This window comes from Astyanax mexicanus, chromosome 8, assembly GCF_023375975.1.
Source record: "Astyanax mexicanus isolate ESR-SI-001 chromosome 8, AstMex3_surface, whole genome shotgun sequence".
In the NCBI taxonomy this organism is placed as follows: Eukaryota; Metazoa; Chordata; class Actinopteri; order Characiformes; family Acestrorhamphidae; genus Astyanax; species Astyanax mexicanus.
The window spans coordinates 29700617-29715415 of NC_064415.1; the positions used below are offsets into that span (position 1 = coordinate 29700617).

The following is a 14799-nucleotide window of genomic DNA, read 5'->3' on the forward strand; positions in this document are numbered from 1 at the left end:
CTACACTACCCAGAACGCACCACACGCTGACATCACACATTCACCTGATCTCGGTACACCTCCCGGAAGTCCGGAATACTAATTTCTCACAGTATAAATAGCCCTTTCACACGCATACCTGTGCTGAGTATTGTTTGGTCTTCCACTGTACAACGCGTTTCTATTTCTTGCATGTTTTCCTTTTGTGTATGACCCCTGGATTGTTTATTCTCGACTCTGATTTTTGCCTACGCTCTGACATTGGATCTTTTGTGTATTACCTGGACTGTTTATACCATTGCTGATTTTTGCCTGCTCTTCTCTATTGCCTTGCCGTGTATGACCTCAGGACTGTCCCTCGTTATTCGGTACGTGTTATCTCTCTGGCTGCTGTTCGCCCCTGTTGAATCTATTCTGTATACTGACTACCCGTTGTTTCTGTGCTGTAAAATAAATCACAGTGTTCTGCATCTGCACGTGTCTGAGTACTGTCTAGCCTTGACACTTCATTGCTATCTTGGCAATGCAGGCACCTCCACCTCCGCTCGTTACACACACACACACACACACACACACACAAGGTTTTGGAGCAGTGTGCAAACCAAAAAACAACTTTTAAATCATCAATTAACAGAAATTAAAATACTATAACAATGCTGCTCCCATAAATGACCTGCTCACACATCTTCACAGTGTGAACGAGCAGGTCAGTTTCCTCTGCTGAGAAGCGCTACACCGGTAAAATAGCAATCTGTCAGCAATAGCAGTCAGCGTGCACCTGGCTCTTAAAGGGAACAACCCAATTTGTTTATTGCACGTTACTCCCAAAACAGACCCATGATTAACAAAGAGAATTAGTACATGCATTTTGCACATTTCAAGGATTTACTGCTTTGCTTCTGGTCTTTTAGGTTGCGCTGAAAACTCAGTGAAGGCACTCTGAGATTCGATTGGTATTGGAGTTTAAGCCAGTGTAGGAATGAAACGTTCTGTACACTGCAAGGCAATGTCATTCAACTACCATAATGCATCAATGATGTACAATAAAAATAATAACTGATCTTTTAATTATTTGAAAAAACTTACTTTTTCTGTGCAAATACTCTGCCACCAGTGCTGCAACATGAACATAACACATAGCTGCCTGTGGACACAAAGAAATAAAAAACATACTAAGTGACAGAGACAGTGTTGAAGCCTCTATCTTAATTGTACTTTGCTTGGTTATGTTCCATAGACAAATTCTAACCGCTTGTTTATTAGCTCTGAATTACTGTGCAAAGCCTATAACACTGATGTGGAGTTTGCACAAATAACACAGGAAAGAACTGCCATTTTGTTATTTTTCTGATCGACTCTTTTATTAGCTACTGCAGACGATGGAGGCTGATGAAGAGTTTCATGTGCAGCATGCATATACAACTCAGTGTCTTTTACTAAGAACAAGAAAAAGTGGATTTTTGTGGAAGGACACCTTTAAATTAAGTACTTGCAGGAAGAAAGTGAAAGTAACCTTTGCCCTAGTTTGGCGTCAGAGAGTCCTGTTTGTCTCATGAGAGTTGGAGTCCAGAGGTCACATTTCCAGTAAGAAGTACTCTGTGCTTTTTTTAGACTGAGCGAAACACTGACTTTTCCTTCTTTTTAAGAGATCATGACCCTTCTAAGTCACGTTGCCATTTCAAATAAGACTTTTCTGCTTAACTAAATACTACTGTTTGTTAAATAAATGTTTACTCAGTAAAATAAACAATCTAGGAGGTAATTCAACCCCAGCACATCTTCTGTAAGCCCTTTTTAGATTGTACTAATTAGGATTTTCTTGCATTTTGCATGAAACTTTTAATAAGTCTGGAAATATATAATAATAGGGTTATAGGCTTCACAATAATAGTAATAGGAGTTTACAGTATTCCATAGTGAGACATATTTGCTGGTAATATAGCGCTTTTACAGTGTTTTACAGCATATGTTCAAGAAAATGGCAAGAGAAAAAGCCTGGGGGCAGAAGAGAGAGTGGATAATTTATGATTTCAGTTTGTAGTTTTACAAACAAAACAAACAGGTTCAGGCTTGCTCTTTCTGCAGCGACTAGCATGCAGAAACATTGCTCAAACATACAAAAAAAGTTCACAACACACCATTAGATACCTTTCATAGTCTAGCTGCTTTTGTCAAGAGCAGTTAATGTGCTTCATTAAGCAATCAGTTTAAATCTAACCAAAATGTCATGGTGCAGGAGGCCTGAATTAAACAAAAATCTGCACAAGTGACTTTCACTGTGTTTACAAAGAGATGAACAGGCCAACTCTGTTTTTCAGCTATCGAGCAAATCTGGAGTTATTAGTCATTCACTGCTGACTAGGCCTGTATACCAAGTGGGAAAGTCTATCATGGATCATGAAACGACCTACCGTATAGTGAAGATAAGAGGAGCAAAGTCACAAGGCGTGGCTCCAGGAAGACTGTGTTTACTGCATTAAGATAAAAATCATTCTTCTCTGTATTCCTGACACACTTCACATTTAACTCTTCAGTCCCTACGATATTTTGATGGTTGAAGAAAGGACTGAATATGTCACTATCAATTTGTATAACATTATTATTGTTTGTGAACACCTTTTTATAAATAAACTGATTGATATGATTTGAAATCTCACCCAAATGTATGTCACACTTTTTTATTAGAACTGTTCTGAGATTTTATGCAGTTTGAGAGTGGAAACAGAGTGGACAAAACAATGGGACAATTGTAAAATAGATATTTTAATGATTAAAATGACATTCCACAGAAAATAGATATGTTTTTTATAACTGAATTTATAACTATTACTAGATTAAACCTAAAAAAGAGAAGAAAATCAGACTTATTATTTTTGTATTTTATTATAATTATTTTATGTAAAATTGAAGCTGAATAAATTAAATATTTTTTATATGTTTAATTAATGTAATTGAATATATTACGTATTTATATATACAATAAGGTGAGGCTAAAATGAAATAAAAGTGTCTCTCATACTTGCATTGTTACACATTAACAATTCATGTAATAACATGGTAAAGAAATTAAGATTATTTACAGTGGTACAGGTTATGTAATTACACATATGAATCAGTGTCAGAGTAGATATATTTAAGGTGTCCTTCCACTAAAATCCACTTTTTCTTTGTGAAATAGAGTAGGTCTCTCTGAGTTGTATATGCTGCTGCATAGGAAATTCTTCCTCAACCTCCATTGTCTGCAGTAGCTAGTAAAATAAAATTTTCAGAAAAATGTGTCGATCCAAAAAAGCACCGTGTCTACAGCAACTCGTGAATTAGTATTCATGGTCTCGCCCACTTTGGCTCGCGACCGCCCACAGACAGCGCTGAAGCCGGGAGAGACGCCGTCTCGCCAGATAGGAGCTAACAGTGCTAGGACAGCATAGCAGTTCGTTCCTGTGTTATTTGTGCAAATATCACATCAGTGCAATATAGGCTTTGCCCAGTAATTCAGATCTAAGGAACACATTTTTAGAATTTGTCTGTGGAACACCACCAGCGAAGTACATTGAGATAGGTAGGTTTATTTTTGGAACAGTTCTGTTTACACTAGTTAAAAGTAAAACTCCACCCCAGGGTTTTGTTCCAACTTCATGTGCGTAGCCAACAAAATCCCAGGGTGGATTTTTACTTTCTTGACCTGGACTACACACCTCTGTGTGTAAATAACTACAGATTTACATAGGATCTCCGGTGGATTTGGCATTTTACAGAGACTCTAAGACTAGATCAGTGGTTGAACTGCACTTAGCAGGGCATTACACATGCTGCAAAGTAACATATGACATTGCAACAACTGTTATTAGTGTAAAAATGTCTTCATTTCAAAACGTTTGTAATTATTGTCTGCCAATCAGAGACGATATGTTTGCATTTATGAATATTCATGAGCAAGAGCTGAAATCCTTTCGTGTCTCTGCTCTCACTCCTTCACTGGACTAAAGCAGCGTTATAGTGGATCACCGGAACACATGGTATTCATTCATTCTAGAGACCGCAACTAGACATTTTAAAATGAATCGAAAAACAATACAATGAGACCTTTAACAGAAGACAGCAAGTTGAATTTATTGACCAAACTGTGAATTATGTGAGTGGGTACCTCTGAGAAATCCCCGTTCTTGAGGTGAGCTCGTGCCATGCTGTCCAGCCACGTCCGCCTGAGCTCAGGAGTGCTGGCGTAAGAGCGGGCCAGACTGTACTGAAGATCTAGCAACATCTCAGGGTCTTTCTCATGCTCACGCATCTGAGCAGTAGCCATCAGCACTGTCCGGATGCGCTTAGTGAGGCCCTTCACTTCTCCTGGAAATGGTGTGGTCTACACACACACACACACACACACACACACACACACACGCACACACAGAAATAGAAATAGTTAGGTCTCATTTATGTCCCATATGTAATAAATTAACCCAATGTGTAATATGTCAAAAGAACTAACCAAAAAGAAGTTTTTTTTTATAAAAGTTTTAAAAATGAAAGTTAACTAAAATGAACAAACACATCTGTTCAAACATGCTGGAATGATCAAATACAAATGTAATGGTGGAACAATATTTAATGTTTAATCACTGTTCAAAGATCTCAAACAGATCAGTGAAACACTTGGCTGAGCATGTAAGAATTCAACAGTTCCTTTTAAGGTTGACTGGATCAAAAAAATAAATAATAATAAAACACACAAAAATATTGCAATTAATTAAATGGGTCTGTAAACTAAGTTCAGACAGAAAGCATCCAACTATACCTTCATGGCTTTGTCACTGTTGGCGAAGTTGTTGATGATGGACAGCGACTCCTGAAAGCGTGAGCTGCCCGTTAGAGCCACGTCTGCAATCAGCTGACTCACTGCAATGATGATCTGTAGAGATGAAAGAGCCAAATGAGTAGACACAACAAATGAACAGACAATTGAACTGATGGCACTAATGCAAAGGGCTGCAAAAACATACACTGATATGCCCAATATCATGGGACAGGTAGAATTATTGTATCACAGTGGAAGCTATAGAGCACCGCATTGACCTGCAGGAAATGCACATGTGGGGTCTCCTGCACTGAATGTGGATGTGATTTCTGTCAGTCACTGTTATTTGTGGTCAGAAACTGCTGGTTACGATCAATACTACTTACCACAGCACTGTCCAATTATTTATTACATAGCACCTTTTATGTATTAACCCTTGTGCGATCTTAACATTCTGTTTACTCCCCTTGTCCTTTGGGTCAAAAATTACCTGCCCTACCAAAGCCCCAAAACAAAGCAGCCTAATTTAATTTAAATCCTTCAAATGATTTTTTGGATGGCTGATGTGATGAACAGGAGAAAGGTGGATGGGATGAAATGTGCTGAACATGAGCAGCTGAATACCATTGGTCCTGGAGTCATTCTTATGATGTTTGATGCTCTGCGTATTAGAAAGAGGTTGTTTTGTGGCCTTTATACTTTTTTTCCCTAGTGTTTAAATGCTTTTATAATTTGTGGGTCAAAAATTACCCATAAGACAATCTTTGTACCCTAGTGGTGTACAGCCCACATAGAAACATAAACAAAAACAAAGTATCACTCTTTCTACTGATTGGGTGCCTTTAAGAAAAGTCCTCAAATTTCAAGTTGGAAAAAGACAGTTTAAGGTATTTTTTCTAAAGCTAAACATGGTAGCGGGTCACTTTTGAGCCGCAAGACAACACAAGGGTTAAAATGCAGCTCAAAGTGCTGTATATGCAAACAGGTGAACAGAAAAACAGTAACTTTTAGAATTTAGAAATAAAAGTAAATGAAACCAATTAGGAATATTAAGTAAAATTAAGAAACTAACAGTTAAGATAAGACTACTCACAAGACAGCACCTTACAACTTATACATGTGTAAGCATTTCCAAGCTGTACCCTGAGGTGAAATTTCATGATAAATGTATGTACTGCTATCCCATTACATTTGGCATGTCAGTTTAAAGACAGACTGTCTACAACATGTATTACTTTGTTATTGCATTTGGCTCGTCTTCAGAGATCTGGTACAACTAAAGAGCTTGTCTATCAAAGAGTTTGTCTTCAAACAAATACTCATTTGTTTTCTATCCTATTGTATGTTAAATTGCATTTAGAAGTACTCAGCTACTCAGCAGTTCAAAGGAAGTAGCTGGTTTCACTTAATGGCCTCATTAAGACTGAGACTCTCACAATGTACAGAAAAAAGCAGAAAGAAGTCTTACTGGATCGAATATCACTTCCCTGTTTACTAATAATCCGGGTTTAGATCTCTCTGTAGTTATTCAGCACTATGAGCCGTAGAAGATCTACTTTCTGTTTTCTCTAACATCACATGTTGCATTGTGAGGATTAAAAGAAGAACTGTCCTGATAACATTCCACGCATGTTTTCAACATTTATCTACTGAACTGGGGTCACGTACAGGGCGTGGCAAAAAGTACCTGTAGGTGCATACGCAAAAAGGTCTTCCTCTTCGTGTACTCAAAGTTGTTCCTCATGAGGAGGTAGAGCAGGCCGGCTGCTTCTCCGCGCAGGACTCCCAGTTTAGACATGCAGCACTTCAGAACCTCGTAACACAGCGAGCCGCACAAGGTCACGCGGCCTTTGAAGAGAGTCACCTGAAACTGAGGCATCCAAAAAAAAAAAAAAACAGGTTCAGCAAGACATACCAAAATCCCAAACTCTATCAGGTGTCTTAGATTTATTTTCCTTTAGTTAAAGAAGTTAAAGCTCTAATCCTTTGCATTGATCTTTTCTTGTTTTTTTCTAGAAGATACTTTAATCCTCTATGTTTGTTAAAATTAAAACACCTGTTTCACTATAAAATACCACTAGATAAGAAACATCTAAATAAGCCTAATACATTAAAATTATATTAAAATATACAGATCTGAAATAAATTAAGAGACCACTTCAGTTTCTAAATCAGCTATTTATAGGTAAATGTTTGAGTAAAATGAACATTGTTGATTTATTCTATAAACTACGGACAGAATTTCTCCAATTCTAAATTCAAATATTGTCATTTAGAGCATTTATTTGCAGGAAATGAGAAATGGCTGAAATAACAAAAAGAGCTTTCAGACCTCAAATAATGCAAAGAAAAGAAAAGTTCATATTCATAAAGTTTTAGGAGTTCAATAATGTTACAATTACAGTTTTCATGCATATTGGCATGTTCTCCTCCACCAGTCTTACACACTGCTTTTGGATAACTTTATGCCACTCCTGGTGCCCAAATACATGCAGTTCAGCCTGGTTTGTTTAATGGCTTGTGATCATCCACCTTCCTCTTGATTATATTCCAGAGGTTTTCAATTTGGTGAAATCAAAGAAACTCATCATTATTAAGTGCTATGAATTGTATAAAAAACGGACAACTCTCCAGCTGTTAAACATGGGGGTGGATTGATAAGTTTTGGGATTGTGTTACAGCCAGTGACATGGAAAACACAGACCAGCCAACCATGAAAAATTTATATAGAAATTTAGTACAAATCAACATCCCTCCCAACAGTCCAGTCCACAACAAACACAACAATTTTGACGGTAATCAACAATATTTCGCATTATTCAAAAATGTGTTTGTGAAAGTCTTATACTGTACTAGCCTCTGGTTACTCAATATATTATTGAAAACAATATATGTAAGACATGAATTATTTGCCTGAAACAAACTAAATCATTCAAATCATATTGCAAATATAAAACAGTGCACATATGCACATGATATTCTGTGATTAATCATTAATAAAATCATGATTTTTTTTTTAATGATGAAATTTTCCTGGATTTTTGGGGATGGAATAATAAAAGTGTAGTGCAGTTTAGGCCTGATAGACTACAGCCTTCTTTTCTTATTTTTTACTTTCTTATAATATCTCAGGCTAGTTTTTGATGCTTATTAAAAGAGAATATTGTAATGTGCTGAGTTTCTGAGTTTAACTAAGATCGTTAATGTAGAAAATAAATGCTAGTGTATATTCTACTTTGGAACGAGGAAATGTGCCACCAGCTGGGTGTGTGTACGTGCGAGTGAGTGAGTGAGAGAGAGGAAAATCAAGGTACAACAGACAAACTTAAATGTGCACTTTAGAACATAGAATCCTACAAGTGTATTAGGCATTAAGTGTGAAAGTGAAGTGGGAAAGTGTGTACATGTTGAGAAGTCTTTACATTAATGTTAGTGTAAATAATCTCCAAAAGGGAAGGTGCTAGATGGAAAAATACAACTGATTATTTAATTTATGTTTACACAGAATATTTAAGTCATATTTATAAAAAAAAAAAAACAGGAACATTTAATATGGGTTCCATGATATCAAGTTGAGCATTCCTTACATGACAGTACTGTATGTAGAGCAAACATTCTATATAAAACTTTATACAGCCATATAAATAGATCAGCAGATGTCATTTGCTCATTCAAGTGCACCTTGGTAATGAAGGCTCTCAGCGAGGCAAAGACATGTCTGATTGCTGTCTCAGACTGCCCCATTCTTAGGAAGGTGAGGTAAATGTCAAACACTTTCTTCATCAGAGTGTTGTGACCGTCACTGTCCAGCAGCTGGTTCTGTGGGCAATAGTTACACAATAAAACACAAACAGATATAAAACACAACTCATCACTGCATTATATACAGATTAAACAGTAATAAATGCACCCATCCCAGAATACAGACGCTTATGTTTTACCTTAAAGCTCTGAGTGAAGAGAGAAAGTGTGTCCAGCACAATAAGGCAAGCCTCTGTAGAGATGCTACCCTCTAAGCAGGCCTGGTGATTAATCTCAGGTTCTGTGAGACCCACACCTGTGATAAAATATCATTCATATTCATATTGTTAGGAATGAGTTACACATCTTCTCAAGAAACGCTGGGAGGTGGAATACGCCTTGTATGGAGCAAATTAAAACAACTAACGCTGAAGGTGAAGCGAATTATGACAGCCCCTTACATGTTTCTAATCTGATGTTTGTGGTAAACTACTGAAATAAAAAAAAAAATACCAATATTGACTGAATGAGACGCCTCCATGGTGCCGAACTGCTGTATGCTGGCCTGCAGGAGGCTGGACCGGCCACGCATCACCGGCATGGTCTGGGACTTTCTGTTGGAGGTAAAGACCTTGGATACCCAGGAATCCTGACACCTGCACAAGCAGCAAACACACCCACCACACACACGTGTAATTATACTGACTAGCCAACTGTCAAATATACATATACATTTACTTTACTTTTACTATAATCTTTTTCTTTTTTTTTATATATTTTTTAAATTCTCTATTTTTATGTGGAATTTGTTTGTATGGTCCTTTTAGAATTTCCTATTTTTCCTTTTATTATTATTTTTTTTTTACTATTTTGTTCCTTATTATTCCCGAGTGAAAATAAAGGTTGATTAATTGATTGAAATCATTACAGACAGTTTTCAGTTCTGGTTAGCTTCAAATCCTTTGTTAATATACATGCATTCCTGAAATTTAGGCCTGCAACACATTTCAAAAAAGTTGACACCACTTTAAAATGTTGCCATTCCTTTACAATACACTTTATATTTTAGTGACATTTTGTCACTACGGGTGCTGATAGTGTTTCATTTCAGTGTGTCATTTTCTTTATCCAAACATGTCATAAAAAGTGGTCAATGCCTTTTCTGGACATGGTTAACAGTAAGATTCAGTTTTAGGCACAGAAAAGGTTGGAGACCCATGCAAATCGCTTCCATACTTTTTTTTTGGAATCTATTGCAGGAACGAAATGCAGGAATGGATGTATATTAACAAACTAAATGAACTTGATTATAGACAACATGAACTATCTTGGGTTGTTCTCTCCACAATGAAACAAGTCAAAGTAAATGTAAGAAACACTGTAAAGAAAAATAAAATATATTGTCCTTACTTTTCTACTTTGGGATTCGACTAAGCGATATAGTAAAAAAATATTTTTTTTTTTCAAATATGTAAGTGATTCTCAATTACAACTATAAGTTCTTACATATCACTTGCAGTTTTTTTTATTTGTAAACAACAAGTAAACATTTTTTACTTCTAGTAAGCAGCCTTTCAGCAGCATTTATATTAAACACTGTGCGCTCATAACCTGCTTGTATTTCAGTGAAGGACAGAAGCAAAAATCTGTCTACTGAGATTTCCTCTGGCAGCTTCTAAATGTAAAGATGTACAATCTCAATTATTCCATTTGGAAAATCAGTTAATTCAATTAATCAAATTAATTAAATTAAACTCCCAGCCCTACTTTGGGCTTGTAAGAAACCAGAATGGCATTTTAATCTGTCAATCCAGAACATGAAAATCACTCTGAAAGTAGAAGAAAAATCAAAATAGAACAATCCATAACAACTCTTACCTACTGATTGACCTCCTGCCAACATAACGAAACTGAACCAGAGAAATCCTGTACCAGAAAGAAAAAAAAATCACTTAATCAAAACATCCTGCACAACATTCTTTCAATCCAAAACCAATTTAGGATTTGTCTCTCATCCTTTAATGTTGTATACAATTTGCTTCATTTGCTTCCTCATAAACAATTTGATTGAGTGTGTGTTTGTGATTATATTTTGGCTCAAGCCTGAATACTGTAAGGAGATTAATAGAAAGCTTCTCAGGGCAGTGCTCAGTAGTCTTCACTAAGGCAAAGCATTACTGTGGATTACTTTAAACAGCAGTGCTATTGAAGTTTGAGTTGGCCAAGCCACGGTTGCGTCAATTATGCTTTGGGACTATAATATACACACTTTATGGACAGATGGATAAATGTACTGAGACACCTGCTTGTTCACTCTATCTTCTAAAATCAAGGATATTTATAAGAGTGTATCCTGCTTTTGTTGGATTAGATGTGTTTTTTTTGTTTGTTTTTTTTTTATGCCGATTTTTTTTGGCCAGGCAGTGTATATCTAAATCTAAATTCTCATTTGATGTAAACAATCTTAATATACTGAATAACCCCTGTATTATTATACTTATCGCATTGCAAGGTTCTTGCCAATTCACAACACTACTCTATTTTTACACCATTAACAAGCTCAAAGTAGCTCTACTCTTCTTTGGGAGAATTCTCCTGAGATTTAAAACGAGGCACTGAAAACTTAAAAAAAAGATTAAAAAAGACACACAGTACCTTGAGCTAGTTTACCGGTTGCCACATATTGCAAGTGTAAGTCACTTTAAGTAGTGCAATGTATTTATTAGAAGGGATGGCCACAAACAGTGTTTATCACCTGTCACAATCAGGAACACACTTGAACCCGCCTGACCGGCGCTCTGAATCGTGACTTGGGGAAGTTTTTATATTGCTCATGAAGGAGTTCATTTTCCTAAGCAAGATCCTGATCTCCTACTTCCAGTGAAGTGTCTTCCTTGTATTTGCTTTTTGGCATATGGTATTATCATAGGTGAATGCTCACACCAAAAATGAAACCGTAACAATGCCTACATAATCTACCACAAACGCTCTGCTTCTGTTGATGCAAGGTGTGTCCTATAAGGTCGTGCTTCAGCTCCTTTCTGATAATAAATTATTGTGCATATCAGTAAATGATTAAACAACTAAAACTGTATTCACATTTTTACAAGGTTAGTCACTCACTCTAAGAGACTGAGGAAATTCATGATGTCTTGTGGATTCACTTTGTTCCAGTAAGCAAGCAGAGTATCTGCAGGAAAAAAAGGAGACAACAAGGAAAAGATAAAAAAAAAATTAAACATGTTGATATTTTGCTTGTTTAAAACTAATGATTATTATTATTAAAAATAAACTAATGATTATTTTGGTAGTCGACTAGTCTGATGATTATTTTTTCGATTAGTCAATTATTTAACGAATATTTGTACCATGTCCCCCATCTCTAAAAATAATAGAAACTTCTGAACTTGAGATTTTAAAAGCCATTTAAATGTCTAGATGTTGTTTAAACATGGAAAGTTTTGATATTTAGTGAGTAAATATCGGAGCTGCAACTAATGATTATTTTGGTGGTCGAATAATCTGATGATTATTTTTTGATTAGTCGATTATTCAGCGATTATTTCTGCCATGTCCTCCATTTCAAAAAACAATAGAAACAGCTGAACATAAGATTTAAAAGCCATTTAAATGTCTAGATGTTGTTTAAACGTGGAAAGTTCTGATATTTAGTGAGTAAATATTAGGGCTGCAACTAATGATTATTTTGGTAGTCGACTAGTCTGCTGATTTTTTTTTCCGATTAGTCAATTAGTCAACAATTATTTCTGCCATGTCCTTCATCTCAAAAAACGCTAGAAACAGCTGATCATCAGACTTAATAGTCATTTAAATATCCAGTTTCTGTTTAAACTTGGAAAGTACTGATATTATTTTGTGAGTAAATATAATCTGTTGAGTTTGGGCACTGTGTGAGTGAGCCTGTTACCCACCTCCCATTGTGCTTCTGTCCCCAGCACTTTGTGTAATGCAGCACTGTTACAAATTAACGATTAGTCGACAATGACATTTATAGTCAACAAATTTAAATAATCAACTTTGTCGATTATATTGACTAATCGTTGCAGCCCATGCAGTGAATACAGTGTGCGTATGCTGTTTTCCATTTAAACTCAGATGCTGAAATTTCCTGTTCGATTTTTATCTGTGGACATGATGTTTTCATGATGTTTGGATATGCAAAATATTGTAGAATCTACTAGTAACAACAACAATGCAAGTCTTGGACAATGTTAACAATAATAGCATGAAACACACGGTATAAGGTTCGATTTGCCAAAAAAAAAAAAAAAAAAAAAAAAAAAAAAAAAAAAAACACCAGTCAAGGGTTGTCAATCCAATTGTGGTTAACTGGAATGCCGTCAATGTGGGTGTGGCATTCAGGTCAAATGGAATGTAGCGCTAATAAACATTCCTGGTATACACAGATCATCGCTGTCTGACTGTAAGTGTAAGAAAGACATTTTTGGAATTAAACAAACAAATAGGAGAGTTGGTACTGACCCTCTGACACTGTTTTGATAATGTGCAGGAAACACAGCAGCAGTCCTTTTACTTCGTAATGTCCGAGTCGACCTACTGACGAGAGGGTGCTCATTGTGGAGCCACGCCGGTGTAACTGTGGAACAAAAACATTGTGTACTCATTAAACATACACACGTGGAGTAAAAGAGCTTAATTTTTATTGTTTCATAATGTTAGCTGTTTAACATTGAGACACACCCATTAATGTAATCTGTTTAAGGGCGGTAGGGCTCTGTTTTCACACCTGTATTTGGTTTCTATGGTCCGGATCAGTTGATGAATTCGTTTACTTGTAGCGTTTTCTTTCTTGGTTTTGGTTTGGTTTCACACAAGCATAAACCTAAATGCACCAAAATGCGCAGCAATAAACCACAGGAGCATGTTGTGTCCTCTAATTGGTCAGAGCTGTCTGCCGTGGGTGCAAGAAATTAAATATAGTGAGAAGATTCTGTGTTCCAGCGCATATAAACATCTGTGCAGTTTAATTAAAGCTCCTTCAACACAGAACAATAAAACGCTGTGCTTTCAAACACAATGTTTTCAACAGGACGTGCAGCGGAGAATTACATGTAGTAACCTGTGTCTTGCGGCTGCGAGTATTGAACGCAGCACAGACTGAGCATGTAAACAGCATGGAGCAGATACAGCTTTTGTTCATAGCTGTGGTAATAAGTGTTATCTGGCTAATATATCAGATTAATCTGCACCTTTTTAGCAGTTTAGCTCAAATGAAAGGTGTATATTTGATAGCTGAGATCGCTGACCCGTTTGGGTCCGGTTCTTTTGATCCGCACCCGAGTGCGATTACTGTTTTTACACCTGCTCAATCAAACTGCACTAAAGTTACAAAGGAACCAGAGTCTGTTGTAACCGAACCAAATAGTGCTGGTGTAAAAAACGCCCTAAGAATAATAACAGGGTTGTGGCTGCGATTTGGTTTGGCAAGCTGCCACTGTTTTGCCCTTGAACAAGGCCCATGGTATTCTGGGTGGTTGGTATGGTATCGCTAAGTTGTTTCTTAGTAGTTGATATGGATAGGTGGATGCTATGGTATCAACATTGGTTGTTGTGATGTTCCTACATTGTTTATAAGGTTATCCCAAATGTTTGCAATGCACTGTTAACCCAGAAGTTGTTTGAATTCAAATTATTTAAGTCCGTTTTACATAAAATTGGATATTTCTAAACAATACTCAACTATTTTGAGTTTTGTTGGCACATATACATTCAAAATGCGATCTTTGAGTTGCACCAACTTATTGGCAGCTTCCACTGGCTTCTATCACAATCTCTTTGAACACTGGGTGTGTCCAACAGTTTATGACACTCATCATCAGTGTGTAGTGATTCTCCCTGGGCTACCTTACAAATAAATCAAGCTATCCTTTAGTTGTAATAATTTGATGTTTTAATTTATGCTAAATCAAGTTTTCATTCCCCATTCCTTAAAATAATTTGAGCAAACCGGTTGCCTTAAAAAAGTTAAGTAAACTCAACTTATTCTGTCTTACAGTATAACAAAAATAAAAAAGTTAAACCAACTCCCCCTTTAGTTGTAATAACTTCGTGTTCTAAGTTATGTTTTAAGGCAACTGGTTTCCTTAAATTGTTTAAGTAAATTCAACTTATCCAGGCTTACAGTGTGGTGTTACTAAGGTGTCCTAAGCTAGGTAACTGCTACAGTATGTCAGATGGTTGCCATGATGTTGCTTAGACAAGACATTTTACAGAAATTTTACAGATGAAAAGGAAGAAGATGTAGA

At 36.4% G+C, this 14799-nt stretch overlaps 1 protein-coding gene across 3 annotated transcripts in view; it reads right to left on the reverse strand.

The window, feature by feature from the left end:
- Positions 1 to 14799, reverse strand: part of dock11 (dedicator of cytokinesis 11) — a 122329-nt gene that overhangs the window by 32075 nt on the left and 75455 nt on the right. For all 3 annotated transcript variants that reach the window (XM_007255754.4, XM_007255753.4, XM_049482473.1), the window contains 10 exons: positions 13016 to 13130; positions 11636 to 11702; positions 10391 to 10438; positions 9026 to 9168; positions 8713 to 8828; positions 8453 to 8590; positions 6459 to 6641; positions 4772 to 4885; positions 4124 to 4339; positions 1066 to 1123 (listed from right to left, as the gene is read on the reverse strand). In XM_007255754.4, coding sequence (XP_007255816.3) covers positions 1066 to 1123; positions 4124 to 4339; positions 4772 to 4885; positions 6459 to 6641; positions 8453 to 8590; positions 8713 to 8828; positions 9026 to 9168; positions 10391 to 10438; positions 11636 to 11702; positions 13016 to 13130 — 1198 coding nt within the window. The remainder of the gene's footprint in view (positions 1 to 1065; positions 1124 to 4123; positions 4340 to 4771; positions 4886 to 6458; positions 6642 to 8452; positions 8591 to 8712; positions 8829 to 9025; positions 9169 to 10390; positions 10439 to 11635; positions 11703 to 13015; positions 13131 to 14799) is intronic.